At 40.6% G+C, this 27,222-nt stretch overlaps 2 protein-coding genes across 6 annotated transcripts in view; both read left to right on the top strand.

Annotated features, from left to right (window-relative positions):
• The first annotated feature begins 3,590 nt into the window (after nt 1-3,590).
• rbm44 (RNA binding motif protein 44) lies at nt 3,591-20,078 on the top strand. 4 transcript variants are annotated; one of them, XM_020054586.2, is made up of 18 exons: nt 3,591-3,890; nt 5,528-5,690; nt 8,374-8,416; nt 8,622-8,728; nt 10,665-10,739; nt 10,890-10,956; nt 11,108-11,175; nt 11,992-13,247; nt 13,749-13,810; nt 13,916-14,098; nt 14,531-14,696; nt 14,779-14,813; nt 14,915-15,141; nt 16,021-16,128; nt 16,717-16,790; nt 18,523-18,596; nt 18,763-19,006; nt 19,153-20,078. In XM_020054586.2, the coding sequence occupies exons 1-18, from the start codon at nt 3,855-3,857 to the stop codon at nt 19,408-19,410; spliced, it is 3,246 nt and encodes a 1,081-aa protein (XP_019910145.2). In that variant the 5' UTR covers nt 3,591-3,854; the 3' UTR covers nt 19,411-20,078. The 4 variants fall into 4 exon arrangements, with proteins under 4 accessions (XP_019910145.2, XP_019910144.2, XP_010878015.2 ...); XM_020054585.2 differs by having other exon boundaries at nt 11,108-11,235; XM_010879713.3 differs by having other exon boundaries at nt 3,593-3,890; nt 11,914-13,247; nt 19,153-20,077.
• Nucleotides 20,079-20,560: 482 nt separating this feature from the next.
• The window catches only part of itgb5 (integrin, beta 5), a 46,146-nt gene continuing 39,484 nt past the window's right edge, over nt 20,561-27,222 (top strand). Inside the window, exons 1-5 of one of the 2 annotated variants that reach the window (XM_029113485.2) lie at nt 20,561-21,161; nt 21,700-21,785; nt 22,206-22,413; nt 22,659-22,908; nt 24,102-24,270. In XM_029113485.2, the coding sequence (XP_028969318.2) occupies nt 21,077-21,161; nt 21,700-21,785; nt 22,206-22,413; nt 22,659-22,908; nt 24,102-24,270 (798 nt within the window). In that variant the 5' untranslated portion in view covers nt 20,561-21,076. The remainder of the gene's footprint in view (nt 21,162-21,699; nt 21,786-22,205; nt 22,414-22,658; nt 22,909-24,101; nt 24,271-27,222) is intronic. The other variant, XM_034286819.1, reaches the window with a different exon arrangement.

Genomic DNA, 27,222 nt, shown 5'->3' with positions numbered 1-27,222 from the left:
ATTCCTCAGCCTGAGGTAAAATAATACAAAATATAAATATTTTCCAGCTTTTATGTATCCAGTCTATGCCTGTCAGATGTATAAATGGACTGGACCACTAAATGACACTGAGTTCCTGAACAATACGTATTGTTTGTAAACAACTTTGGAAATTCATAAGAACTGTGGTAGTCCTATTAAAAATATGAGACCACAAATTAAATGTTTATTTAACACTATAAACAACTACAATTGAGTTCATTTTCAGAAATGTACAAAGTCTTATGCATTTAGCCTTCATCTTCTCTCTATTATAATAAGTCATCCTCTCCCTCATACCCTCTCTTTCTACTTCTCTCTCCCTCAATCAGGTTTTAGCACTGATCCCTATTTGATGGGCTTAATCCACTTACTGAGGATGCAGTGTTTATATTGAGGCTGATCAGATGTCAGATCACTGTGGAAACATCCACTCTTAGAAAGCCAGTTATCCTTCAGCTTCACACAGAGTAGAAATATAAATGCTGCTGTAAAAAACGTGTTACAGTTTTTCTCCATTTGTTTGGCTCATTTCTTGAAACAGAAATTACATTCTCAAAACAACATGGACAAACCTCCAAACCACTTGGCAATTGTTCACAACAGAATTTAATTTCTCATTCATTTCATCAAATTGCAAATGTCTAAGTACATGTCTCAATGTCTCAGAACATCTTTGCAAATGATTAAGTACAGGTAGCCTACATTTAGCACAATTTCCAAGTGAATAGATCTTGTTGATCTAAACTGATTGTTGATTCTCAGTCTCATGGTTGTTCGCTCCAAAATGTGTCAGCGTCATTTCATTGTATAAGTCATCACATGCACAACAGTCTGTTCAATTGTCAAAATTAGTCAAGAACATAATACCATGAATACCATATATGAATTCCTTGGAACATTTGATACATTTATTACAGCAATTGACAGTCAGGTGAAACTAGAACTTGACTAACAAAGGCAGAGTTTTTATTTATTTCCGTAATTCCATTCTAAAAGTGAAACTTGTATAATGTATACATTAATTCCACACAGACTGATATATTTCAAGTGTTTATTTCTTTTAATTTTGATGATTATTACTGACAACTAATGAAAAACCCAAATTCAGTATCTTAAAATTTGAATATTGTGAAAAGGTTCAATATTGAAGACACCTGGTGCCACACGCTAATCCGCTAATTAACCCAAAACACCTGCAAAGGCCTTTAAATGGTCTCTCAGTCTAGTTCTGTAGGCAACAATATCATGGGGAAGACTGCTGATTTGACAGCTGTCCAAAAGACAACCATTGACACCTTGCACAAGGAGGGCAAGACACAAAAGGTCATAGCTAAAGAGGCTGGCTGTTCACAGAGCTCTGTGTCCAAGCACATTAATAGAGAGGCGAAGGGAAGGAAAAGATGTGGTAGAAAAAGTGTACAAGCAACAGGGATAACTACGGAAGAGGATTAGTGCCAAGCAATAATAAAAAAATATCTTTCCTCAACCCTATTGAGCTGTATTTCTCCGCTTGGAGGTGGAGAGTGTATGAGCATCGGGCCCAAGATCAGAGGTCCCTGCTCCATGCAATGGACGCTGCGTGTGAGGATATTACAGGAGATCAGTGTAGGGGATGGTTGCGTCATGCACGCCGTTTCTTACCTTGTTACATCGCAAGGGAGAATATACGCTGTGATGTGGACGAGAATCTGTGGCCAGACAGACAGCAGCGTGTGGATGGCCAGGAGGGTGAGGACGGTGGCCAGGAGGGTGAGGACGGTGGCCAGGAGAGAGAGGGTGAGGACAGCTTAACTCCATATTTAGCATGCATGTATTTGATTGTAAGTTAATTTACTAACTCACCCTCCCTCACTCCTTAACTCAGACACTTCCTTTTTCCCTTACTCAGCAGGGGTGGAAAAAGTACTAAAATATCAATCTCAAGTATTGATGCTGTAATTACATTTACAGTACATTTAAGTACTGACATACAAGTACTTAGAAATATCACTCAATTACAGTAACAATATTTTTCAATTTTTTAACAATATAAGAATATTATTTGAATCCAGGTTTAACAAATGTAACGGGTCCAGAATTCACATTCAGCAGAGTCATCCGGAGATTCTCAATATGATTTCTCAATGTCCTCTTTCCTCAGGATAAGAGTAGAGAGAGCATGAAGAACTGTCAGGAGGACTTACAGACAGAGCACGAGAAAACTCCTCAGGAGACGAGTAGATAGGACATGAGAAAACCCTCAGGGGAAAAGCAGAGAGAGCATGAGAAAACTCCTCAGGAGACAAGTAAAAAGAGCATGAGGAATCAAAATTAGGATGGTGGTGCTCAGAGAGCAATTTATGACTGTGTGCACAAACTAAATGGACGGCCCATCAACATACATTTGACCATACAGACTGCTAATGACTGCATTCAAAGCAAATTATTGATCGCTTTTGTAAGGAACAAGATGTGTCAGACAGCCACTAATGCATATAGAGGTTTTAGTGCAAGGCCGCAGGGCCCCGACTCACTGCAGTTTGTTTTTAATGAGATAGGAGACTGTGTAACCCAAGTGGTTGCTGGATTTAAAAGGAGAGTGTTTTATAGAAACATTTTAACAACACAATGATGTGACATTGTAACAATGTTTTTTAGTTTTTACTAAAATAGGCTACTTTCATATTTGACATTTGCAACAGAAAGCATTTTGGGGTGGGTTATCGACAGGTTATTATTTAATGAAACAAAACAAATAAAATTGTATCTATTAGGGTTAATTTAAATATGACTAGGTGTCAAGAATAGATAAGAACAGAGAGTGAGGTGTTGATACTCACATTACCCCAATTAGGCTCTAACCCTGATCTCAGATAGCTGAGAATCCTCTATATTACACACACACAAAAAAGAAATCACCTAGTGGACGAAAACAATAATCTTGCAATGGAGAATCAGAATACACAGTACAATTGTTTCATAGAATCACGACTGCACTCTAGTGGAAATGTTATGTTACTACATCAACAAAGTAGTGCTGTTGGGAATTGACTCGTGTGCTATCTGTAAAATTGGAACATTTTGATTGATTGACCTCTTGGATAATTTCAGATATTTCACTATATTCAATTAACACACAGGACTTTTAGATAAGGGTTTTTAAATTACCAATGTGAATGATTTACATGTGCGATCTCCGTGTTAAAATCAACAGACAGAAACAGACAGCTTCCGCTAGCATGGCAGTGTTAGCGTCTCCATAAAAGCTAGGTAAATATTTGTCAGTTTACTCTTTTTACGACCAGTTTAGCTAATGTTACATAGCAGTAAAACAAATTAATATATTTTGCTAACAACTTTAACGTCCTGAGATCCCGGTGTCCACATATGTGGACATTTTAGGCTTCCTGCACCCAAGCTCAGGTCTTAGGAGGTTAAAAAGTATTTCCATAATTTTCCATAATCTTACGTTTTTGCTTCTTGAATTCATATCCATATAAAATGGGTACTTTGGGAAATACTGACAGATCTACACATAATAACTAGCTGACTAGTTAGCAAATTAAACGGGAGTGAAGTTAGCGCCTCTTCTGACTAGCCATTTAATCTGCGTCGGCGCACATGGCAACAAGGTGATGTGTGGATCAGTGGCCAGTCGAAGTCATTTTAATGCCCGCCAGAACTTTAGCCAACTCAAAGAAGGTTTAAGGTTTTGGTACTGTAGTCACGTTTTACGTCTGGTTGACGATACAGTGGCCCCCGGGTCTGGTCTGTTAAATTTGCTTCGCCAGGGTTCGTCAAATTATCGCGTTCGCGTTGTTGCTCCCCTGATTTTTTAAAAAGCTAATCCGCTGATGCCAACACGTGCAAATACTCAAGCTTCGACCAAGGTAACATTAAACAATTTTCAACGATGTAAATTAGGCACATTTTCAAAATGATGTCATGGGAATCTTATGTCCTATTTATATAGTTATATTTATTGACCTAAACGTGGATATAATTTAGCTAAATGATTAAAGGGGAATAACGAGGAACATTTAAGATTTGCCTAAGTTCGCTTGAAGTAATGGTAGGACTCTGCACGCTACTGCACTCAGGCCAGGGAGAACGAGGTAAAGTTGGTTTTATTCAGAGATCAAGTTTCAAATGTATCAGATTAACACAGCATCATCTTGCACAATTAAATTATTGTAAAATGGCACACTACAGTAGTACGTAGTAAGAATGAAGATGTAAATCAAAATGTAGAGGTAATATACATAAGAATGTAAACTAGCAGCAATTTTAAAAGATTAGGATCGGGAATATGAACAGTATGGGTAGTATTGAATATAATAGTTGTAGCAAGTATAGCTATAATATACATAATGTAAGCTAGCAGCAATTTTAAAAAGAGTATTTTGGGCAATATGAACACTATGGGTAGAGGTATTGGAATGTTATAGGTACAATATGAGCAGGATCCGAAATCAACACACGCCAAGGCCCGAATGTTATTGAGATATAATTGAGTTTTTCAAAGTTTGCAGGATTTTGAAGACTCAATCCTTTTTGCATTAAATCAAATTTAGGTCAAATGTTTGCATTAAATCAAAGTTTGTAAAAATTGTCCAGCCTAGTATAAAATATTTTGAATAAAATTTCAATTATATTTTTTTGAAAATGTTACTGTGATTTATTTCCGTTTTTCAGTGTTAGACAATTTGTATAAAATCTAGGTGATTATAATTTTTTTATCAAATCAAAGGTTGTGAACGTTGTCCAGCTTAATGTTGAATATTTTGAAATGTCTGTCATCGTTATCAGTGAAGAATGCAAGTAAAATGTTTTATATTTGAATATGTTTACAGTGAATGTTATTTGAATCTCTGAATATAAAACCAATTTTACCTCAGGGAGAGCAGGGTCAAAGGGATACATTCATACACTGAACAAAATTATAAACGCAACACTGGTTTTTGCCCCCATTTATCATGAGCTGAACTCAAAGATGTGAGACTTTCTCTATGTACACAAAAGGACTATTTCTCTCAAATATTGTTCACAAATCTGTCTAAATCTGTGTTAGTGAGCACTTCTTTGTTGAGATAATCCATCCACCTTACAGGTGTGGCATATCAAGATGCTGATTAGACATGATTATTGTACAGGTGTGCCTTAGGCTGGCCACAATAAAAGGCCACTCTATAGAACTTTGTGAAATAACAATTCATGTTAAACGAATGTTCTGACACAGCAAAAACACAAAATTGGGGTACCCTGATTGATTGTAGTATATACCATATTGTATGTGATGAATATCAGTCGGGTGTTTTCAGTTGACCCTTATTACCATTTCTTCCAAAGACTACTTATTGGGCTCTATAGTAAAGTTATGAGCCATCAATGGAGATGTAAGATGTGTTAACTTGGACAAATCTTAGATTTGTCGTTATTTCCCTTTAAGGCGTATCCACATTCAACCCATATGGTGCGTTGGAGTGCAGTATGCTCAGACTGACAAATCAGTTGAATGTTTTTACAGAACATGTGGTATCCTTTCCCTATGGTCCTTCCGTTGGCTCTGTTGCCAAATCGGGACTCGGATAATTTACAGATGTCCTGTGCATCAGGGATAATTCAGATGAACATGTTGCCTTATCGGTATGACCAACGTTTCTTTCCAAATGCAATGAACCAGTTAGCTGGTAAGTCAACAAGAGGTTCTTACTAAGGGACTGTTCGAAATATACTGGTGGGGTTGGGTAAATAAAAAATGGGGAGGGGCTGGTCAGCTTCTTTTCTTTTTGCTGTGGATCATGGGGACACAGTCACATGATGTTCCCATGTTAAAAGAAATTAATAATGATAATAAATAGTTCCAGATTAATCTCACATTTTTTATTTTGAAAATAAAGTTAAAATGGTATTTACTGCTTGATATAGCAATATTCCTTCACGATCAGCTTGTGAGAAGCTTCATGAATACAGACGTATGTATCTTAAATACATGTAAGTGGTTTGTTGGTAGAATATGCATGGTGACAGAACTATTCTTGAAACCATCAATTGCACCGTTGATACAAATACCATATGGCATTAGTTAGGGCTAAACGATTTGGATAAAATATTGAATCGCAATTTCTTTGAGAAATACTGCAATTATGGTTATGATTTGCAATTTTCAAACATGGGTGTAAACAGCTTAGATTATCTCACTTAAAAATAGAGATCATAGTCTACATAATGTGCTATTAAACTGAGTCAAACTATTTGTTTAACTGTTAATTTAATTCAATGGCGTTTACAGCATTTATGTTTGTGTCGTTGCCAAAGCTGGTTAGGCAAACATTTTCAACCCTTGAGGTATACAGTGAAGTGCCAGAATAGACTGGTGCACTTGTCTAATTCTTGGTAGGCCTCCCACGGGAGCGCAGAACTGCAGAAATACGACGGGGCATGTACTCCACAGGCTTGTTGAAGTATTCTGTAGGCAATGAACAATGGTTACTTTCGTAACTCCAGTTCTATGAGTGGAGCGTCGCCCATAGGGGCTTCTTTCCTATTGGTTTACCCCTCTGCCAATAGGCAGGCACTGAAAATTGAAATATGCAAATTGCACCTCTCATGGCCATCTGCTCCATGGCTATAAAAGAGGTCGTCATACTCTGTTCTGTCTCCCTTCTTTCTTCACAAGAAAGTTTTTAGTATGCAATCTGTGATTTCTACAAAGCCAAGGATGTCTTCAGATACTTCAGTTGCTGGAGCGACTTCTTCTAGCACGGCACCCCGGCTGCCGACTTCACTGTCGGCCTGCCGGTGTAGCGAGCTGGACCCGACGGTGGACGCACACACACTATGCTGTGACACTATGCGTGTCTGGGACCGCTGCATGCTCGCGACGGTGCCATCGAGGAGCCTGTTTGCACTGCCTGCGCCGTCCTCCCTTTGCAGGTGAGGATGGACAGGCTGGCAAAACTTCACGATATAGAACATCATACTTTCTGCAGAGCGGTCCACAATTCTGTGGTATTCCGAGGTGTAGGATTTATGTGTTCCACAGCGTGTTGCATGACATTCCAGATGCGTTCAATAACGTTGCGATCTGGTGACTTAGGTGGCAATGGCAAGACCCCAAACTCAGATGCGTGTTCCTCCAACCATAATTTTGCGTGTCTAGACTTGTGTGGGGGCCCATTGTCCTGTTGGAAGAGCCCAAACCCATCAGAATGAATGCAGGACATGGAACGGGTGTAACTCGTCAGAAAGGATGCACACATAGCTTACTAGGGGTCCCACTGAATTCTCGAGCCCAGGCGAGGCACATAACTGTGTGTCGAGTATACATCAGTACTCGAGTTGGGCGGCGGCTCCTAAAGCCCTTATCTCAGAGGGAAGGTTGCACAGTCCTCACGCTGATGTTTGTCGAGGGTGTAAATACGATGATGTAAATACGATGGGTGTTTGTTGACTCGCGTGAAGCGCCTCCCATTCACCTTTTTTGAAGCTGAAAATCGCTTAAATTGGCAATTTGAATATTGCACATATCAATATTGCAATTTAGATTATAATTTGACTAATCGTGTAGCCCTGGAACTAGTTTATCATATGAGTCAACATGTCACTATAAATTTGACTTTGGTTTCTGTAAACCGCTGTAAAATTATTGACGATACCATTTGTCTCACAAACACTAATATCTCCCAATGCCTCTAACCGAGAAGAAAAGTTAATTTACTCAAGCAAACTGGCCGTAATGACAACCCAAGCATGAAAACGAGCGTAAAAGCCAAAATGGATGGTATGGTAGTAAAAAGTAATACAAAAAATATGAAATATTTGGACTTTATTCTCGAAATACAGTTTTAACTTAATTGTCAAAATGACATTTTGAGTATAATCTGAATATAATGTAGACTTTTTGAAGATCTATCTGTTGAAAAAATGAGTAAAGTAGGGCCTACAAAATCAAGTGGCCTCGTTTTTCATGGCAGCAGTATGTGACTGTCAGGGGATGGGGAACATTGAATGGGATTATTTTTGTTTCCATTTGCCATTTTGCAGGGTTTACTAGATCATTTACTGTCCTTGGTTCAGCTTAAAATAGCAATACAACTCTTTATTTTCAAAATATGTCAAGTTGTGCAGTTGTTTTTTGTTGTTTTTAAATGCAGCTTGTGGCAGAACAATGTTTTTGTTAGTGCACTGTATGCTGGTGGTTAAATGTGAGGAAAATATGTTAACCAGTACTGTGCTTATAGAAAAGGTCACTTGGCACCATCACACACTATAAACTTTAATTTGTTTTTGCTTGAACATCCCTAATTTAATACTCCCTTTCATTGCCTTCATAATGACATGTAATAATGTAACTTTTTTACCTCAAACCAGACCCTTTTACAATAGAAGAAGGCAGAAAATTCATTCTAAACAGGTATTCTTGTAGATCTTGTCAATAAATCACATCTTAAATAATTTATTACGCATTCCACCCATCCTCCCTGTCATGGATTTAATAATGGTGCAAACTCTATCCAGTCAACGCTTTTTTTATCCTAGATCGGGATTGTGCTAGTGCACACATTGGGAGAAGTTTGGAGAATCGGGAAGCAGTTTAGGCCTAACTCTGCATGTTACAGGTCTGTGTTTGACCTGGTGAATGTCACACATTTCCTGGAGCTGACAGACCCCAAGCTGCTGGGTTGGTACCTATCTCTGCCTGTGGGGGACCGGAGGTTAATTCAAGGTACAGTACAAACAGACCATGGTTGTATAATGGAGAAATACTACCACAAGCTCCCAACTGTGTCATTATAGTTTTCATATCCAGGGCCACCAATACTCTATCAAATATTCATACTGGTAAAGCCGGGCATGTAGAGCTATTGTTCCAGGAGGACAAAATATACAGGTGCATCTAAAAAAAAATTGATTATCGTGAAAAAGTTCATTTCTTTCCATAATTCAAATAGTGAGACTTCATAAAAAGTCATACGTTCATATATTCAAGATTAATTACACAAAGTGAAACATTTCAAGTCTTTTTTTTGTTTCAATATTGAAAACGTGCTTATAGCACATGGAAATAAAACATCCAATATCTCAAAATATTAGAATCAAATTTACAGTACAGAAGTGTTGACCTGAGAAGAGCTCTATTCAATTGACACCCTCTACGAGGAGGGTAAGCCACAGAAGGTAATTGCTGAAAGGGCTGGCTGTTTGCAGAGTGCTGTATCAAAGCATATTCATGGAAAGTTGACTGGAAGGGAAAAGTGTGATAGGAAAAAGTGCACAAGATGACCGCAGCCTTGAGAGGATTGTCAAGCAAAGCCGATTCAAGAACTTGGGGGAGCTTCACAAGGCGTGGACTGAGGCTGAAGTCAGTGCATCAAGAGCCTCCACGCACAGACTTGTCCAGGAAATGGTCTACAAAGTGTCACATTTCTATTGTCAAGTCACTCCTGAACCAGAGAGAATGTCAGAAGCATTGTACCTGGAGAAAAGAGAAAAAGAACTGGACTGTTGCTCTGGTCCCAAGTCCTCTCTTCAGATGAAAGTACATTTTACATTTCATTTGGAAATCAAGGTCCCAGAGTCTGGAGGAGTGGAGAGGCACTGAATCCAAGTTGCTTGTGCGTCCAGTGTGAAGTTTCCAAAGTCTGATGATTTGGGGTGCCATGTCATATGCTGGTGTTGGTCCACTGTGTTTTATCAAGTCCAGAGTCAATGCAGCCGTCTAACAGGAGATTTTAGAGCACTTCATGCTTCCATCTGCTGACAAGCTTTATGGAGATGCTGATTTCCTTTTCAAGCAGGACTTGGCACCTGCCCACAGTGCCAAAACAACTGGTAACTGGTTTGCTGCCCATGGTATTACTGTGCTTGATTGGCCAGCCAACTCGCCTGACCTGAACCCCATAGAGAATCTATGTATTGTCAAGAGGACAATGAGATACACCAGACCCAACAACACAAGCTGAAGGCTGCTATCAAAGCAACCTGGGCTTCCATAACACCTCAGCAGTGTCATTTCTGTATTATACATTTTTTATTCTACTATTTTGAGATACAGAATTTTTTATTTCCACGAGCTGTAAGCTGTAATCATCAAGATTGAAACATAAAAGGCTTGAAATGTTTCACTTCATGTGTAATGAATCTAGGATATATAAACTTTTCCACAATATTCACATTTTTTGAGATGCACATGTGTATGTATTTTAATTACATGAAAATCTCTCACAGGTTCAGAGTACTGTACAGACAGATGTAAACTATTGAATAGGCCTATTCCAAGTGCAACGTCTGCCTACACCCTCACATAGCCTGTTTCAAGAACATGAACTAGTTTTAATAACCTCAAACAATAAGTTAGACATCCAAAATAGGCCATTATTGTTTTTATTACTGACAAAACAAATGAATTGCTAGGACATTTATTATTCTTCACATTGAGCAAAATATTCAGTCTACTAAACAAGGACCTTTGTGGGAAGTGATGCTATTCTCTTTAAATTACACCAGTGTATCGAGCACGGTGATGAGAGTAGACTTAAGGGGAGGCAAGAGGTCTTGATCCAGTACTGTGTATTTTAAAATGTGAAAAAAGTAAAAAAGGACAACTAGACTTTAGCTTACGGAGCAACAGATTAATGGTCTTTCGCTTGAATGTTCCACAGAGGAAGGAGGACTCCACCAGTTTCTACGGAGGCATCCTGCTCTGGAAGTTGTCGGACAACTGGTATATGTGAAAAGTGAGTTCTGGCTCTGCTTGAGTTTAAAAAAATATTTTTGGTCCTTACTGAATTATCGTAGTGAAAGAATAGCCTATCATAGTGGCTTTACTCTCTATTTTCCTGTTAAATTCTTAATTTATAGTTTTAACATTTCTAAATTGGTTACAGAACTGGTTGACAGTTGCGTGGAACCTCCTGATATTAGGCAAACAATGTCATCGTCAAACCTAAACAAGTACGTTGTCCAGTCTATTCTGACTGATACGTTTGTTGGTCCCAAGGTGGTATTCTACAACTAGTTGTTAACCACATAAAAAATAACAATGGACAGCATTTCTAGCTGGGTAGCTACCGTTGTCTGCTGTTCTTAACCAACATTTTCTCAGATCCAGAAGGCCTTCATTCTATGGTGTGAGTCAGTGTCCCAATTGTGGAACCAGTTGTTCTTCAGGAGGTAAGAGATGCCCACGCTGTAACACTCCCATCCAGAAGATGATCCCTGCATGCCGCACAGGTCTTGTTTACCATTCCATAACATCTAAATTAAAATAAACATATTTGTGTTTTGTAGGCAGACTGAATTGGTCATTTGGTAATATTAAATGGCTAACAGGTTTTCCTGGCTCAAATATTAGGCAAAGGTGGCACACCAACCCACGCTCTACCGGACACCCCTCTGATATACTTCATATAATATCCAGCTTCACGCTTGGAAAAAGACATATATTAAAGTGTTAAATCTGCCCTGATGTCCATGTCCATTTGAGCATCTAATGCACACTACAATGTCCTCCCTAATACAATAGTAACCAAAATAGAAGCAATATATTCTTAACATATTAACATGTTACTTTTTTTAAAATGAAATCACTCGTCAGTTTTATAATTAATCACAGTCAATATTATTGTTTATTTTTGTTGAAATGCAATGTTCCTTAAAAAACAACAGAACTGTCCATTTTATGTATGAGCGCAAAATCATGTTTTACCATGCCGACACACAGGTTGGGTGAGATTTGGGGAAGGCGGTCACCTTTCTGTTTTGAATGCAGGAAAAACCCTGAGTAATAGTAATACTTAATTGATCCCACAATGGGATATCGATTGTATCGCCACATCATTGTTTTGTTTTTACTCAGTTTTTATCTTTAATTTGACTCAAAGGTATTTCTAAATGTTTTTATTTTCGTAGACAAGTGGAACGAGTTAAGTCTTCTTCCCAACAATGTAAAGCAGGAGCTAAATCTGTTCCACTGTTCACGACATGAAGGAGTCCAGTCAGTCCAGGTCCACCACCATGTTGCGCCTGGAGCATTGCAGCAGTTCAGGGATTGTCAGCTTCAGCCCTTAACCACCACCACCACCACCACCACTACTTCCAGGTCCAATGCGCTTGGCGGTCTGGTGAACCTACAGGAAAGCTTCCACTCAGCCTGCAGTATTACCAGTGAGAGACATTTCGGGGCTGCAGAGGATCTTCTACCTCAAAAGGAGGCACACGTCTCCAAGGTCCAGCTGCTCTCTCAGCTGTGGGAGGAAGGGGGACGGCAGGATGACTGCAACAACAGTAGTGTGGATGGGTGTAGAGATGCTGACACCCAGGCTAGCCACTCTCTGGACATGGAGCTGGAGATGCAAATTCAGAGTGCAGTCAAAAAGGGCCAGTCTGCTATATGCGACCAAGGTGATTCTGTGACCGTGCCCAGCCAGATGACAGATTCCCCCATTTTGGACCAGGTGTCTCCACCAGAGTACTACAGCTTTAACAGCACACAGGACTATTCTGACTGGAATGACACCACCAACACTAGTAATAATATCATCCAAGTAGCAGAGCTGGAATGTGACAAATCGTTATCACTCATGGACACCAGCAGGAGCACTGAGCAGCCCAGCAGAGCAAAGGAGGCAAACCCAGATGATGGCGATATGCTGTCCTACAGTGTCGAAGTCTCTAGTGAGTTCTGTGATTGCACCCTTGATAACTGTCCCGCCCAGCTGGCTGATGCAGAGAAGGTCTTAAAATGCACGCTGCAGAATCAGAACATTATGAATGAGGATGTGAGCAATCTCACGGAGAAAGGAAATAAAAAGGGGACAGCAGATTCAAACTTGACACCTTCACAAACCAACAGCCATCACTCAGGTTGGCCTAGAGAGAGTCTCACTGCACCTCAGAGCCCCCCACAAAATGAGCAATCCATCTACGACGAGTCCTTCACGTCCATAAGCCCAGGTGCGGAAGTTGGGACTCCTACCCATGGTGGTAATGGTGTAGATGTTGCCTCTGCAGTCAACCTGAACCAGACGTTTGTTCTTACGCCCCCTAACGTCTCAAAGCCTGAAGAGATCACAGCCGCCCGGTCAATGAATACATCGCCATTACCCACTAAATACAACATGTCAGTTGGTACTGATCTAAGTCTGTCATGCTGCCACCTGCAGAGTCAGTTGCAGGGCACTGCCTCTGCTGACAAGAATGTCATCACCGAGGTCCACATGGCTGACATGGATTATCTCACTGAGGTAGAGTTACTCTGCTTTTCTCTCAAAACCCAGTTAGAGCTGTCATTCTGAATAAGTTATGGGGGCTCCTGAGTCACTTCCTCACAGTACTGATGTCTTGTCGGGCCCAGTAGTTCAGTGGCTGGTCTTGAAGTGGGTGGTGCACATTGGCTCAGCACCCTTCGATGGTGGACGGGTTGGGTGTAGGATAGGCCCGCCTTGTCATGTCGTGCTCTAGTGACTCCCTGTGGTAGGTTGAGTGCCTGCAAGCTCAATCATGGTTGTTGGCCGGAGAATGCATTCTCCTCCAAAAACCAAGATGTGCTTTGGCGGACACATTTCGAACATTGACTGACCCAAAACTGCTGAGGCAAAGTCATCAACTTGACAGGAAAATGGGGTAAACAATTGGGAGAGAAAGTTTGTCATCAATAGGTAATAATAATGTATTACAATTTGCTAAGCAATTTTCATTATAAAGTATAATCTCAACTTAAATAATAAAAAAATAAATGTTTGTAGGAATTAATCAAGCTGCAGTCTACCAAAGAGGAACTGAACAAGCTGAAAGAGAAAATGGCAAGGTTAGAAAAAAATTATTCAGGCTTTTGAGATCTTTAACTCTCCATTGCCTTTTAAAATTCATCATTGCCTGGTTGGTTATTTCCATAATTTTGCTGTGTTGGCAGTTCGGCAGGTGTGAGAGATGGAGGAGTTGGTGGTGGCGGTGATGGAGGCTGCGGTGGATGTGACTGTGCCAAGCGTGCCATGAAGGCAGAGCTGAGCCTGCTGACTCTGCAGTATGGGATGTGTCAACAGCACTGCTGGAGGCGCTACTACACCTCACCTGAGGGAGACCTCCTGGTCCAGGGGTAAAACAAGAGGAGCAGCCCAATACCCTACAACGGCAGAAAAACAAGTCACACTAAAGTCTATTTCTGCATGTGGAAATTGTTTCTGTTCATCGCAATTGCATAAACAATTTGCAAAGTAACAATGTTTTTGTGTGAATTGTTAAATTGTGTTACCTTCATCAATGAATGAGGTTTGAATTAGCACAAATATCCATGAGTCCAAATGTTAAAAAAAATAACTTTCCAGGGGGTGTTCCAATTTACGTGACTACGTCATTACGGTCCATAAGTGTCTGTTAATGTTGTCTATTTGACAATGCACCTCACCTGCCGATCTCTCAGCCAGTCACCCAGACATAATAACAACCCTTTAAGTTAATGAAGAAGTATAAACAAGTGTTATATTATTCCTGTGTTGACAGTCCATTATTGCCATTCCCTGTTCTTCAGGCCAGAGGCTATTCCTGAGAGCCTGATGAAGGTCCTGCAGGTACTGGAGGTGGACTACAGGGATATGAGAAGATTGGTCCTTTCAGGTGTACCCCTGGACCAGCTCAGACCCCTTTCTGTCAACTCTGAGACCATCTCATCAGAGACCACTTACATCCCTGCACTGGTAGACTTCTGGTACCTGTTTGTTTGAATGCATTTAGGTTTATTCTATCCAGGTTTCACCTCATGTCTTCTCCCCATTTCAGATTATTTACAAGTCTTTGGGAAATGCTATGGCTGGGTATGTATTGTATTCAATGGATGAATAAATTAACTGAATAATTGATGAATGAATAAATGAATGGCGTGGGCTATAGTTTTAATGTTACTATTTTAATTCAGTGCCTCAGATGGGAGCGCTCAGCAGTTTCAGGTAGAGAATGCTCACAGACTTGGTGGTGAAGGTAGTATGGGGATTGTTAATGAAGAGAGCCCTAAGGGAAAAGGGCCAGTGGTCCAACCCAATGCAGAGGATACAGTTGTCCACTGGAAGACTGAGGACTGTTCTTCTGAGAAGGCAGTCAGCCTCGTCCCCCAGAAGCCTGTGGTCGGTCGCTGTTCCAGGCCAGGTAATTTGACTGTTCATCTAGGCCTGTCTCAATAAAAAAAAAAAAGATTTTAGTGTGTTTTTTTTCTCCATATAATATACAATTTATTCTAATAAAATATAGTTAACTGAATGATGGAATATTACAAATGATGCATATTATCATAATAATTACTGTGCAGTTCGTAAGTAGTTGGACTGTGACTCAAGTTTTATTTTGGCTCTGTATTGCAGCACTGGCCTTGAAATGAACCAATGACTAAGTGGTTAAAGTGTGGACTTTCATTATTAATTTGGGGGTATTTGCATGCATTATACGTGAACCAAATACGAATTGCATCCATTTTATACCACTTTCTTAAAACATTCCTTCATTCTGTCGGTGCTTATGGACCTTTTCAATTTAAACCGCAGGTTCTGAATGGGTGCTTGCAGTCATTGTCTCATGTGAAGGTCTACTTGTGACTAAGTTTCAGCCTCCTATCGGTGTTCTGTTCGGTAACTGATGTGCTCTTGCACCAGTGGTCTTGGGACTAGATGTTTGTTCTAGGCTCAGGTTCGCACCCCCCATAGTGTGACCAATGAAATATGGATCTTGTGACGCTCTCCTACAAACCACCCTGTTTCTGGCACCCCCTCGACTTTATTGCAGATTTTCACACGCTGTTGGTTTAGATTTAGTTTTTTTATCGTGTTGCTTTACCTCTTCTCTGCCTCTCTGTGGTCCTCCCATAACACTGGGTAGTCGCGGTCCACCTCCAGTACTGAATATTCCGGTGGTGACTCCAAAAAAGCAGCACCTCTTGTTGACTCTTAAGATCTGTTCGGTGTCCTATGGGACGTTAGCCATCAAGCTGTTTCCCTACTTGGCAAAGATTCTCTTATTCTCAACACTTAAAAGGTGACCACAACCACGCCACTGAGGCTTGGTACGACGCGGAGGAGGACCTTGTGCCAAGCGCTGTAGAAGGCAAAAGTCTGGATGTGGGGGTGGAGGAGGAAGAACATGGCAAGTATTGGGCATATAAAAAAATGTGCAACAGATGTAATTTCTATTAACAGATGTTTTGAGTTTAGTTTCAATGTGCATTGTTTGGGATTGGACTTAATACTTGACTTTAACTAAATGATGCTGTATTTTAATAAAGACTTATGTACACAGAGGGGGCATTTTACCTAAGTATTACCTAAGTATAACCTGTTCATATGCACTGTTTAAAAAAACCTTTTAGGAGATTAACAACAAATATGAAAAGATTGTCATTGTTGGATTGTCTCTGCATGCAACTCACTCGGAACCCAGGGGGACATTCTATATACAAGGGCTTTTCTAACATCTCCATACTCAGCTTGTGGACTTGCTGCATAAGCCAACAACAGTTCTTTGGAGGAGATGTTTGTAAAGGTTAACTTTAAAACCCATGACTATGATTTATCAGCTGAAATTGATAATGTATGTGCCAAAATCAATTAGGGTTCCCCAATTTTGTGTTGCTTGCTTGAAGAGGCAGTCTAACAGTTACTTTAAGCGAGTTATGAACTTAGGTAGATTTTAGATATTTGTCCTGATTTTCCTTTAACTAATATCTCCTTTTAGAAGTTATTGGGTTGAAGGAGGAGGATCAGAGCTCGTTCCTCATGGTCACCGGCCTGCCCACCGAGGTTACCGAGGTAAGCTTCAGCCTGCCACAGTGTCTCTAATGCTTCGTAACCATCACACTGCTGCATGAAGCAGAGACATAACTGGCACGTTGTGGCAGATGTCAATCCTTTCAAAGGGTCCGCCCACAACAGAGTTGAGTCTCCGTTACATTAACATTTTAGCAGCTTAGCAGAAGCTCTTATTCAGTGACTTCTAGGCAGCTTATTCATCTTAAGATGGCATTGTGGGACAACCACACAACTCCATAGGAGTGGCCAAGAGACCAGAGGTAGCAGAACAAAGTGCTTGTTCGGGGATTTAGCTTTTGTCTCAAACCAAGGTGTGACAGTTCCAGTCACTGCTATGTAGGCAAGCACCACAGTCTTCTAGTGGATGCCATCTTCCTTGCTTCCGTGCTCTTAAGTGGATTAAATACAGGCGACTGAACTTGACATTGCAAGTAGGCTCAACCTTTGCAGTTATCCTGCCTCTGTTCTGAACACGGACAAAACAGCAGAGGTGGTGGTCGACTTGAAGACCCCCCCCCACACCCTTGAGATTCAGGGCTCATCTGAGTATAAATTCCTAGGTTCCATCTTTCAGGTCAGGTAAAAAAATGTCCCCCAGTTAACCCAGAACTGGCTCTACAAATCAACGGTATCCCCAACTCCACCACCACTCTCTGGTTCTGGTGACTCTTCCCCCGAAAGGCATTAGAGGGAGGACATCCCTGTGGCGATGAGCAAGACGGCAAGGGTGGACAGTATCTAGCCTACTGGTCACCTTCACGCCCCCAGGCCAGGCTACACTTAATTATAAATGGACAAATCACTGTGTGTTGTCTGTCACTAGCAACAGCTTTGCACCAAGTTAAATGTAGACTGGAAATGTATTTGGTGCAAAAAAGCCAACTGAGGTTCTGAATTGCCTACCCAAGAACCAGCTAACGTTCCCGTGAAGTTAGGACAACAGAGTCCCTGACAGAATGTGCTTTTAGCAGCAGGTCGAAAGTAAAAGGTTGCATGGAGGAAGTGAAAGGATAAAAAGTTACCCAGAAGTTTTGTTTTACTCCATTTTGACTTGGCTCACCTCAAGTCTCGTTGTGTGAGTCCCTTGGATCACGAGGGGAAGGCGACACTGGTCGAGGGGCAAGGGGAAAGTATGTGGAGGGACCCGTAAACATTTAAACCACAGAAGACAGTTTTTTTGGCGATTGCATTATTGTCCATTTCATATCAAAAATGTTTAGCTAGCTCACCATGTACAAGAAAGATGTGTTCATTGACTACTGTATCTTTTTTAGAGCTATGGCAGTAGGTCAAATGGATTTTGACTCATTTGTAATAATTTTTCTTGTGTGGAAAATGTTGATTTATACCCTGGTCTACTTTATTACCTGGTCCTTTCAACCACATTTGCACTACCGATGGTCATATGTCTATCTCTGACTCTCTACCAAATGGGGGAACATTTTGATATCTAGACAGCCACTACAACTTAGCCTACTGTAGCTGCTTTGTGGACCAGCTAGACTTATAAAGTAATAACAACAAGACATTTTATTAGCACCTTTAATATATTCCCCTTGTGTTAAGGAAAAGGTCATCTTTTGTAATCTTCCAAAATCAATGGAATCTCCGACAAGATGTGCCCTTAAAACATGATTTTTCCAAAAGTGATGGAATGTCTTCTTTTAGTGTGAGGAGTGGTTTGGCCACCAGAGTGCAGCAGATCCTAAAAGTTCCCTCTCTGTCTTTACAGGCAGAAATGATGCTTTGGTTTGAGAAATATCAGCCATGTGAAGTGAACATATCCACCTTTAGCAACAACATAAGGTAATTTAAATCCACAGTGTGCCTGCGAATTGAAACTGGAACATTTAAGCGAGACTATAAATAACTGCCATTTCAACATAACTCTGACAGCAGAATGCTTTGTATGATACATGTTTTCATCCCCTCAAATGAAGCAGTAAAGTACATGTCGATGTTTGTACTATAGGGTTGCCATAGTGACTGTGAGCGGTTCAGAAAGGGCTGACAGTGCTGTAAGCGAGATGGACGGGTGCCGTATGAAGGGACACACTGTACATGTACAGCACATCCTCAGACCCAGTATTGGGAGCCAGAGACTGGGTCAGAACCAGCCAGGTCCCTCAACCAGCATAGAGCCGGAGTCCTCTGGAATCATCCCAGGCTCCCAAAACTCCAAGAAAAGCAACATCCATACCACCATCCAACCAATGGTAAAGTGTTTCTCAACAGTTATTGTTCTTGGTTTGTTGTCAAGGACTGAATGGACACTTTGTTTTCCAGCTGTTCATGGATTGCCCCTATGTCGATGTGTCTTATCCATGTCTCTCTACTGTGTCCTTGGTCTCGTTGTCTGTAGGCCCTGCCTCTCCGCCTCCAGAAGCGCACCACTATCTGTGACTCCCCCACGGCCTCAGGGACCTGTGTGCCCCAGCACTACGCCACCATGGGTAGCTTCGATACAGTAATGGCGCGGCTGTCCGAGCGTCACCCGGACGTGGGGAGGCAGAGGATTGTGAACGCCCTGTTAGAGCTAAGGGCCGAACTCCAGGGGTCCCTCTGTGGCCTGCCCCTTAGCACTATTGTAGACATGACTTCTGACCTACTGAAACCATAAGGACTTGCACGTTTTCTCCATTCTGTGTTGTCTGTTAAATTCAAATATTGGTTGACTTTAGTTGTCAATGGTCTGTACCCAGAGCACTGTTTTGATTTAGTTCAGTGGAGTTGAACAACTACTATTACTCCACTCTATCCACTGTTTTGTGTCTCAGAGAGGACGTTTTCATTTATTTGCAATGGTTAATTTTACATTGTTCCTTAGAATTTAAAAAGGTTTAGTTGAAAAGCTCTGAAGGTTCTGTATTACATTAATAACAGTATTCTCACTAAGTGGAATGATAAAAATGTAATATGTTTGTGCCAATGTACGTAGAATTGTTTTAGTTAAATGTCAAATTTGTTAAGGAATATATGAAGCAGTTTTTTTTAAGAAATACAAAAAGGTTTTCTTTACATGCTGCAATGTATTGCCATCTGGGCTATTCGGTTCATTACAAAATCCCTATGTTTTGTAAATAATTTCCCTTTGTTTATTTGTTACCATAAATAAGACTTTCATTTGGTAATTGTGTGGGTTGTTTTGTGAATTTTGAGTAGTTTAATCCACACCATCATCCCAAACTGTCCCTGGTGTTCTCTGTATGAGCGCACCTCATAGTCTTTTACGTTACCACGCGTTTGCTTCTGGCCAACAGTGGTGCATGCGCCCGGATTTTTGTTGACGTGTGTTGCTGAGCTACATTCACTTACCAGCCCTGTAGAGTTAAAAACCATGGTTTTACTGCGCATGCAAAAGCGGCGGTGATTGTACGAACATTCGATCATAAATATTTGCTGTATACACACGATTGTATATTACAAGAGCTAACCGAATGAATGAATGAATGATCACGTGTCTGTTTACTTTGCTCAGTCGGGTTATATTGGCTAAGCTTAGACAATGGTGAAAGGCAGGACTATATTTGATGTCTTACTGATATAATACAAAAGATTGGCTACTTACGGGAATAACACATATTTAGACTTGGCCAAAAGCTTAATAAAATATCCAAAATCTTGACATGACTACAGCTCACATTTTTGGTAATAATTACAATTAGCTGCAAATACTTTATTAACTATTGCTCGTCAATATTATAAATTACAGTGTCTACTGTGTAAGTAGTTTTGAGGCGGTAAACAAACCAAAGGCTTCAAACATAATCCTCAACCCCCATCTCTAGCGAATGGGCGGGACTTCACTTCGGGAATGACGAACACTAACTTAGTCTGGTGAAGCTATTCAAGGGAGTTACAATTCTACATTTGGGACAGGCAACGAACCGCAGCTTCTATATTTATATTATCCAAGGGAATTATGCAAACTGGATAAAGTTTATGGGACAACAAAAGCAACAGTGTCAGCGATGGGGGTGAACTACGGACAGTATGGTAGGCTGGCTCTGCATAAATGTGCAAAAATCACAGTCCTTGACTTTTGAACAGAGTATTTCTAAATATGTTCTTACTGTCTGGCGGAGATGATTCAGTGCAATAGTGAATTCTAAATTTTGTTTGAAGGCGTTTTTATTACGAGTCTGATTCGCTTCGCCGGAGTTCAAATGGACAAAGAGACTGATTTGCTATTCTGCACCTACGGAGCAGACGGAACGTGGATCTAATGAGAGGTTTGATTTCAGTGTCACAAAACGACTTTTAAATAAAGGCACCACTACGACAAAATGATGTGGAGCCCATGGCAGTTGGTTTACCGTACAGCTATTGGCTGCATGGTTCTGGAAATACTTATTCACAATGTTGCTCAAGGTAAGAAAGCGTTTTTGTTCCCACGTTGTTTTTCTTACGAAAGTTCCCCTGCATTGGCATATAATGGCTGACTATTCCATGGATAAGTGTTCTAAGATGATTTTCGGGAGGCAATTCCTCTATAGTGTATTAACAATGGGAAAGTTAAACTGGCCGCGGAATTCTTGCATCAATTGCAGTGTTGCGGTGTAGCCTACTCGATTGCTTCCTTTAAAAAGTATCTGGTGTGGCTTAAGTGTTTTTTGAATTGATGTAATTGAACAATATAATTGAAGTGCAAACTATATTTGAAGACATTTCTGAACAAAGGTTACCAGTCCTTTAATCGATTTAAAAATCGGTTGTTTCACTAACGTCGAAGAAATCGGAATTGCCATATCCCAGTACCGCTTGAGCAAGAATCAGACTGAATACACCGTATCGAAGTTTAAGTCCATAGCCCATATAAACATTGATATATGTTGTAGCCCTGTATATTTGTCAAACAGTTGCTATTTATTATTTATTATACTATTTATTATTGGTACTTTCTCATCAGGCCTGAATGTTTGTATGAGTGGCAGCGCTACATCCTGTGAGGAATGCCTGCTCATTCACCCAAGCTGCGCCTGGTGCGCTCAAGAGGTAGGGCACGTGCCACCTTCATTCTACATGTATTTACTTCCACCACAGTGACATTGTGAGTGATCCTCACACTGCATTTCTAAATGTGACATGGTGAACCCAACTGCTGACTGACTGTGAAAAGGGTTGTGCAATATTCAGAGTTCACAAGCTAAAGAAAAGATGGCAGATGAAGGCATGTTGTCATGAACCAAAAGATGTAGAAGTGCACCTGTGCGTTGGTGTTCTTTGTTGGTATTGAACTGTATACATCGGTTTTCATTTGGGTAGACCTACAATAGCATTATAGAAATGAAAAAGATGGAGAGTTCCCCTGTCTTTAATTTTTTCTTGCCATACTCATCTGAAGCCTAGGGGGAGGATTTTCATCTCCTCCTCCATGTTTAATAATGGGTGCCTTTATCTTTGTTCTTCCTTTAGGAGTTTGGCAGGGTACGCACCCTGATGTCACGGTGCGACCTGAGTCAGAACCTGCAGAAGAGAGGGTGTGAGGCCTATAACATAGAGAATCCCAGAAGCACCACCAGGGTAGTGAAGAGCGAACCACTCAGCTCCAAAGGCTCTGGTCCCACCCAGTATGATGTGATTCAGATCATGCCCCAGAAGATCTCCCTGAGTCTCCGGCCAAGTAAGCCCCCTCTTCTGGCCTAATGGTCAACGTAGGCCTTTTGCATGACATTAAAACTGTCAGTGTTTTGCAAAGTCAACAGCCTTTCAACCATAGCTTGTAGGGAGACATAAGCTGTATCATCCCTGTTGTCATATCTTGTTGAAATCAGAAAACGACGACGTCTTAGAATATATTGAATGTGGTGCAACAGTGTAGGGTAAACGTAGAATACATCGCTAATTAATAAATGTATGTGCCACTAGGTGATCAGACGTCATTCAAGGTGCAGGTGCGTCAGGTGGAGGACTACCCCGTGGACCTCTACTACCTGATGGACCTGTCTTTGTCCATGAAGGACGACCTGGACAGCATCAGGAACCTGGGGACCAAGCTGGCCGATGAGATGAGGAAACTCACCTCAAACTTCAGACTGGGCTTCGGCTCATTCGTAGACAAGAACATGTCCCCGTTCTCCTACACAGCCCCAAAGTACCAGGACAACCCCTGCAATGGGTGAGAACTTAGGAATGGCTGCCAAGAGCAAGCTCATCAGTTAGGGGATCGATTCATGAATCAAATAGGCAGTGTGGCTGAACCGTTTGTGTTCATGTTTGGATTTTGAGTCAGTGTTATGAGAATATTTCATTATAGATTATGTATTTCCATTAAGGTGTGGCCAATGCTCAGAGTGGTTGTGCAAGAAAGAGGGAAATACCTTTATCACTGTGATCACTAGCCAGTTCTATTTTGCACCTTTTATATAATTTATTCAAGAATCATTTTTATCTTTCTAAGTGATCTGTTTCATTAAGACTTCAAGAGATACTGTCCTCCCCATATGCAGAGTCAGTAATGTTAAGGCTTGTTATGAAGATGATGACAGGCTAAAAGGGAACAGAATAGGACATAGAGGCAGAAAAGGGGCTACCCACACATCAAACGCACCACATTTGCCCCAGAGGTGAGATTACACAGCATTAACTCACGCATCACTTCCCAACTAGGTTATGCCCTGCATGTGGTGTGTCACAGTCAAAACAGCCAGTACTGCAGGAGAACACTGAGTTTGAAATAACACTAATTTAACAATGATTATAATGTCCCTTTTTAGAATTAGCTTTTTAGAAAAATCTAAATTTCATCCTGTTTATGGGGAATCATTTTGTATTGTTTTTAAATCTATTTAATCTATTAATCCGGGTAGATCAGTCTGTTCATTGGTGTTAAGGTGTCAATGTGTATATTCTTTCTAGTGAAAGGAATTTCAGGAAAAATAAATCGCTACATTTGTTCCTGTTATTTTTGGTAAATTAACACATTTATTGCATTGAAAAATATTTACTTGAAGAACACTGCAACTTCTTAGTTTGTCAAGGCATGACAGCACAAATGTGACAAATGGTACTTCTGCTGCCAAACTTTTTCAAGAGTTTTTATGGAATTGTCACTGGAAATAATTAAAACGAGTCATTGTGTATAGAGTTGACTGGTCTGTTTTGTTTTTTATATACACAAAAGGGAACAATCTGACTTCACCTGGATGAGATACTCCATCCATGTGCCAGATGGGCAGGGTTTCCACTTTTGGGATGAGTTAATTGGCCAGATTGTTCTAAACACAAAAAGCATTATTATGCAGTATGTGTTTTAATACAAAGTGTCCTCTGGAGTTCACAACATTTATTGGAAACATTCTCTTTCCACAGATACAAGCTGTTCCCCAACTGTGTCCCCTCCTTCGGGTTTCGCCACCTCCTTTCCTTGACTGACAAAGTGGATCGCTTCAACGAGGAGGTGCAGAAACAGATGGTGTCTCGCAACAGGGACGCTCCAGAGGGAGGCTTTGATGCCATCCTGCAGGCTGCTGTCTGTAAGGTGGGTTGAGACCAGGGTGCACCAACTTGATTGGGTGGCATGTCCACCTATAACCCTGATGATCATTTTAAGGCCTAACCAATTAGTACCAGGTTTTCAGTGAGTGGTTAGTGGTCAGTCAGGTATACTGATATAACGGGTGAAGCCCTCCAGCTCAGGACTCAAGCTCAGGCTTCCTCCATAATAATCGAGGATATTGATCACCTGTCTGCCGCCAGCTCTAGTTGGCTTGTATCTTTGGTATTCTAACTAGGTATTGGAGCCAAAGAGTTAAGTGTGGCAACGGGGTGTATCTACTCAGAATGTGGAGCTGCTGTCCAGAGCCGTTGGTAAGATGAGCAATAAAAGCTATACAAAAAAAGCTGTCGGATTCGTCAGAAATGTTTCCTTTAATTGGAGTAAAATCTTAATCAAGAAAACATGGCTTTCTTTAAAATGTCAAGATTTTGGCACTGCTAAAAAGGAGGATTATTTGAGCCAAAGAAATCTCCAAAGTTCAAAGTTGGAGTATTAAAGAAATTATTTTTCCAAGGCTCCAGAACTACAATTGGATGCCACCTCCATGAAATCAAGCTAATGTAATCAAGCTATTTGGATGTCTTGACAGAAGATAAACTACGCTCATCAAAATTTGTGCCTGAAGTTTGCCAAACGTCATTGGAAGTTAGTTTGGAACCGTCTTCTATGGTCATATGGTACTTCTACTAGATTTGATTTCTTAAAATATTCTAGAGGTGCCAATAATTGTGAACATGTTTTTGATGTTGAAAATTCGTCTTGATTTCCATAGTTAATGGTTTGATTTTATAGAAATGTTTTAGTGTATGATCAATCTGATTAATGATAATGACATTTTGTATTGGTGTTTTTTGCTAATCTTAACCTAGGTGTCCAATAATTCAGGAGGGCACTGTATGTCTTAGTCCAGTCACAATGGTTCACACTGTACACTCTGAGTGCATTCTGCCCACTGTTCCACATTGCAAGCACTTGGCTGTAGTACCTGAACCCAGGGTCCTTAACACATTTTGTCTACAGGGCTTATCATGTCACGTAGTGTTCCCCCGTCCAAAAAACATCCTGCGTGCAATACAATGGTTTTCAATAACCTATTTACCTATTAGCTCACTGTATTCAGTAGGTGCTGTTTTGCTAGAATAGCCTCACTGAACAAGTTTGCTATGTTCCACTAATACAGGTTTTCCCTGATACAGGCTACAGCATGACCTAAAACCCTTGTTTTGTCCAACACAACTGCCTCCATATTAGCTTGTAGGTGGAGCTCACAGAGCTGACTAAAGACTTATTACCATCTCTCTACCATGCATACCATCTCTCTACCATGCTGTTAATGTCAGAGTTCACCATTTTCATTGTACTTAACACAACACTTATTGTAGGATACTTTATGTAAATTATTTGAAGCAAAAATTAAAGCTTAGTTACCACTTACACTAAGTATGTTAGAGTTACCTTGGTTAACTTTGATATTTGACATATTTTGACATTGAAAGTTAAATAGCTCACTAGCTGTCAACCTCTGTTTAGGCTCTTTATACAGGATTGAAGTCTAGATTATTGCACAGGTCTTGTTCTCACATCACGTGGCACATGTCTTTACCCACACAGGCTGCATTCTGCATGGTCCATGAGACTGTCAACACTGAATGAACACAATACATTTTTTATTTTAACTGTGTGACCATGTCACCTGGATACCAAGCATTAGCTGTTCAGGATAGGACACCTTCTGCATATGTTCTCCTCAAAAGGATTTTAATGAAAGATCTGGATTCCTCAAATCAGTGTTGATTTTCTATCGGACAGGTGTCAATAACGTTTCTATATAAAACAAAACAAAAGAGCAGTTTATTTAGGTAGCATATAACATAAACAAGCCAGACACAGACTGTGGCAAACACTGTCGCAATCCGCTACGAAAGTTACGGCGTGGCTGCCCATAGATTGGCGTATTTCAATCGCGCTGCCTATGAATGGGTTTGGTAGCCTGTTTGCTTAACAACTGGCGGACAAACGGTCCAATTTGTGTTCTTTCCAGCCACTCCGGCTACAGTATGTCTTCATAATTATAACAACGTGTCACGGATATAGCTAGATAGGTGGTTGACATGCAACTTATTTTGCACAAATCCATTTTGTGTGTGCACCTTATTTTTGCTGATACAATTACCGGAGCTAAAACGTAGACGGAGGTAGCATCAATGCCCACAGGGTTTTTATTTCTGCTGTTCAGCAGTGAGATGACACTATCCTGATCTAACAGTGAGTAAAAAAGAAAGATAAATGTTCAGAAGCAGAAGGGAGGGTGGGGACCGTCAGCAGTTGAATATGTAGCCTGGAGAGAATAAATACATGCCCAGAAACCTCTGGGTCTTAAGCAAGTCAAATAAATATTTTCTAAAGGCCCACGGAAAGTTTATTCCTCGTCCACTGCCTATTTTCTTCCCGGTTTGTGTACCTAATGAACACAAGTCACTAACCTTATTATTAATTAGATGCACAGAGAGGTGGAAGCAGCAGGAGTTTGAGCAGCTGAACAGGAAGTTTGGTCTGGTGCAGCTGGTTAAACAGAGACTACTGACTAACAAAGAACAGGTCCAGTCTTATCCCAGTGTCGGACTGTTAATTGTATTTTACTGGAAGAGATTTCTCTCCCTTCCCAACCATGTAATTTGGTGTAACAGCTTGAAGAGGCCAGAAGTTGTGTGGTTCTTCCAGTACATTTCTTACACTTTTGTTTTACTTTGTTACTTAGCATATTCTAGTACTACTGATTTGTTTGTTTGCATTTCAACCATTTAGAAAACTTAGCCATAACTGTACCTGTGTTCCCATAACAATAGTTTTCCTTAAAGAAAATGTCAACGTGAAATGGGTCAGCTTGCAAGAGTTTAACACGTAGTAAATAACTACAATTTCCGTTAAAACACT

Source organism: Esox lucius, chromosome 16, assembly GCF_011004845.1.
Source record: "Esox lucius isolate fEsoLuc1 chromosome 16, fEsoLuc1.pri, whole genome shotgun sequence".
In the NCBI taxonomy this organism is placed as follows: domain Eukaryota; kingdom Metazoa; phylum Chordata; class Actinopteri; order Esociformes; family Esocidae; genus Esox; species Esox lucius.
This window is presented reverse-complemented; position numbering and strand designations above follow the sequence as displayed.

Coding starts and splice junctions, on each gene's coding strand:
- rbm44 (XM_010879712.3), top strand. CDS start 3,855: ATGCCAACACGTGCAAATACTCAAGCTTCGACCAAG. Junction 10,957..11,107: donor TCATCGTCAAACCTAAACAA/GTACGTTGTCCA, acceptor ACATTTTCTCAG/ATCCAGAAGGCCTTCATTCT. Junction 13,811..13,915: donor CTGAAAGAGAAAATGGCAAG/GTTAGAAAAAAA, acceptor CTGTGTTGGCAG/TTCGGCAGGTGTGAGAGATG.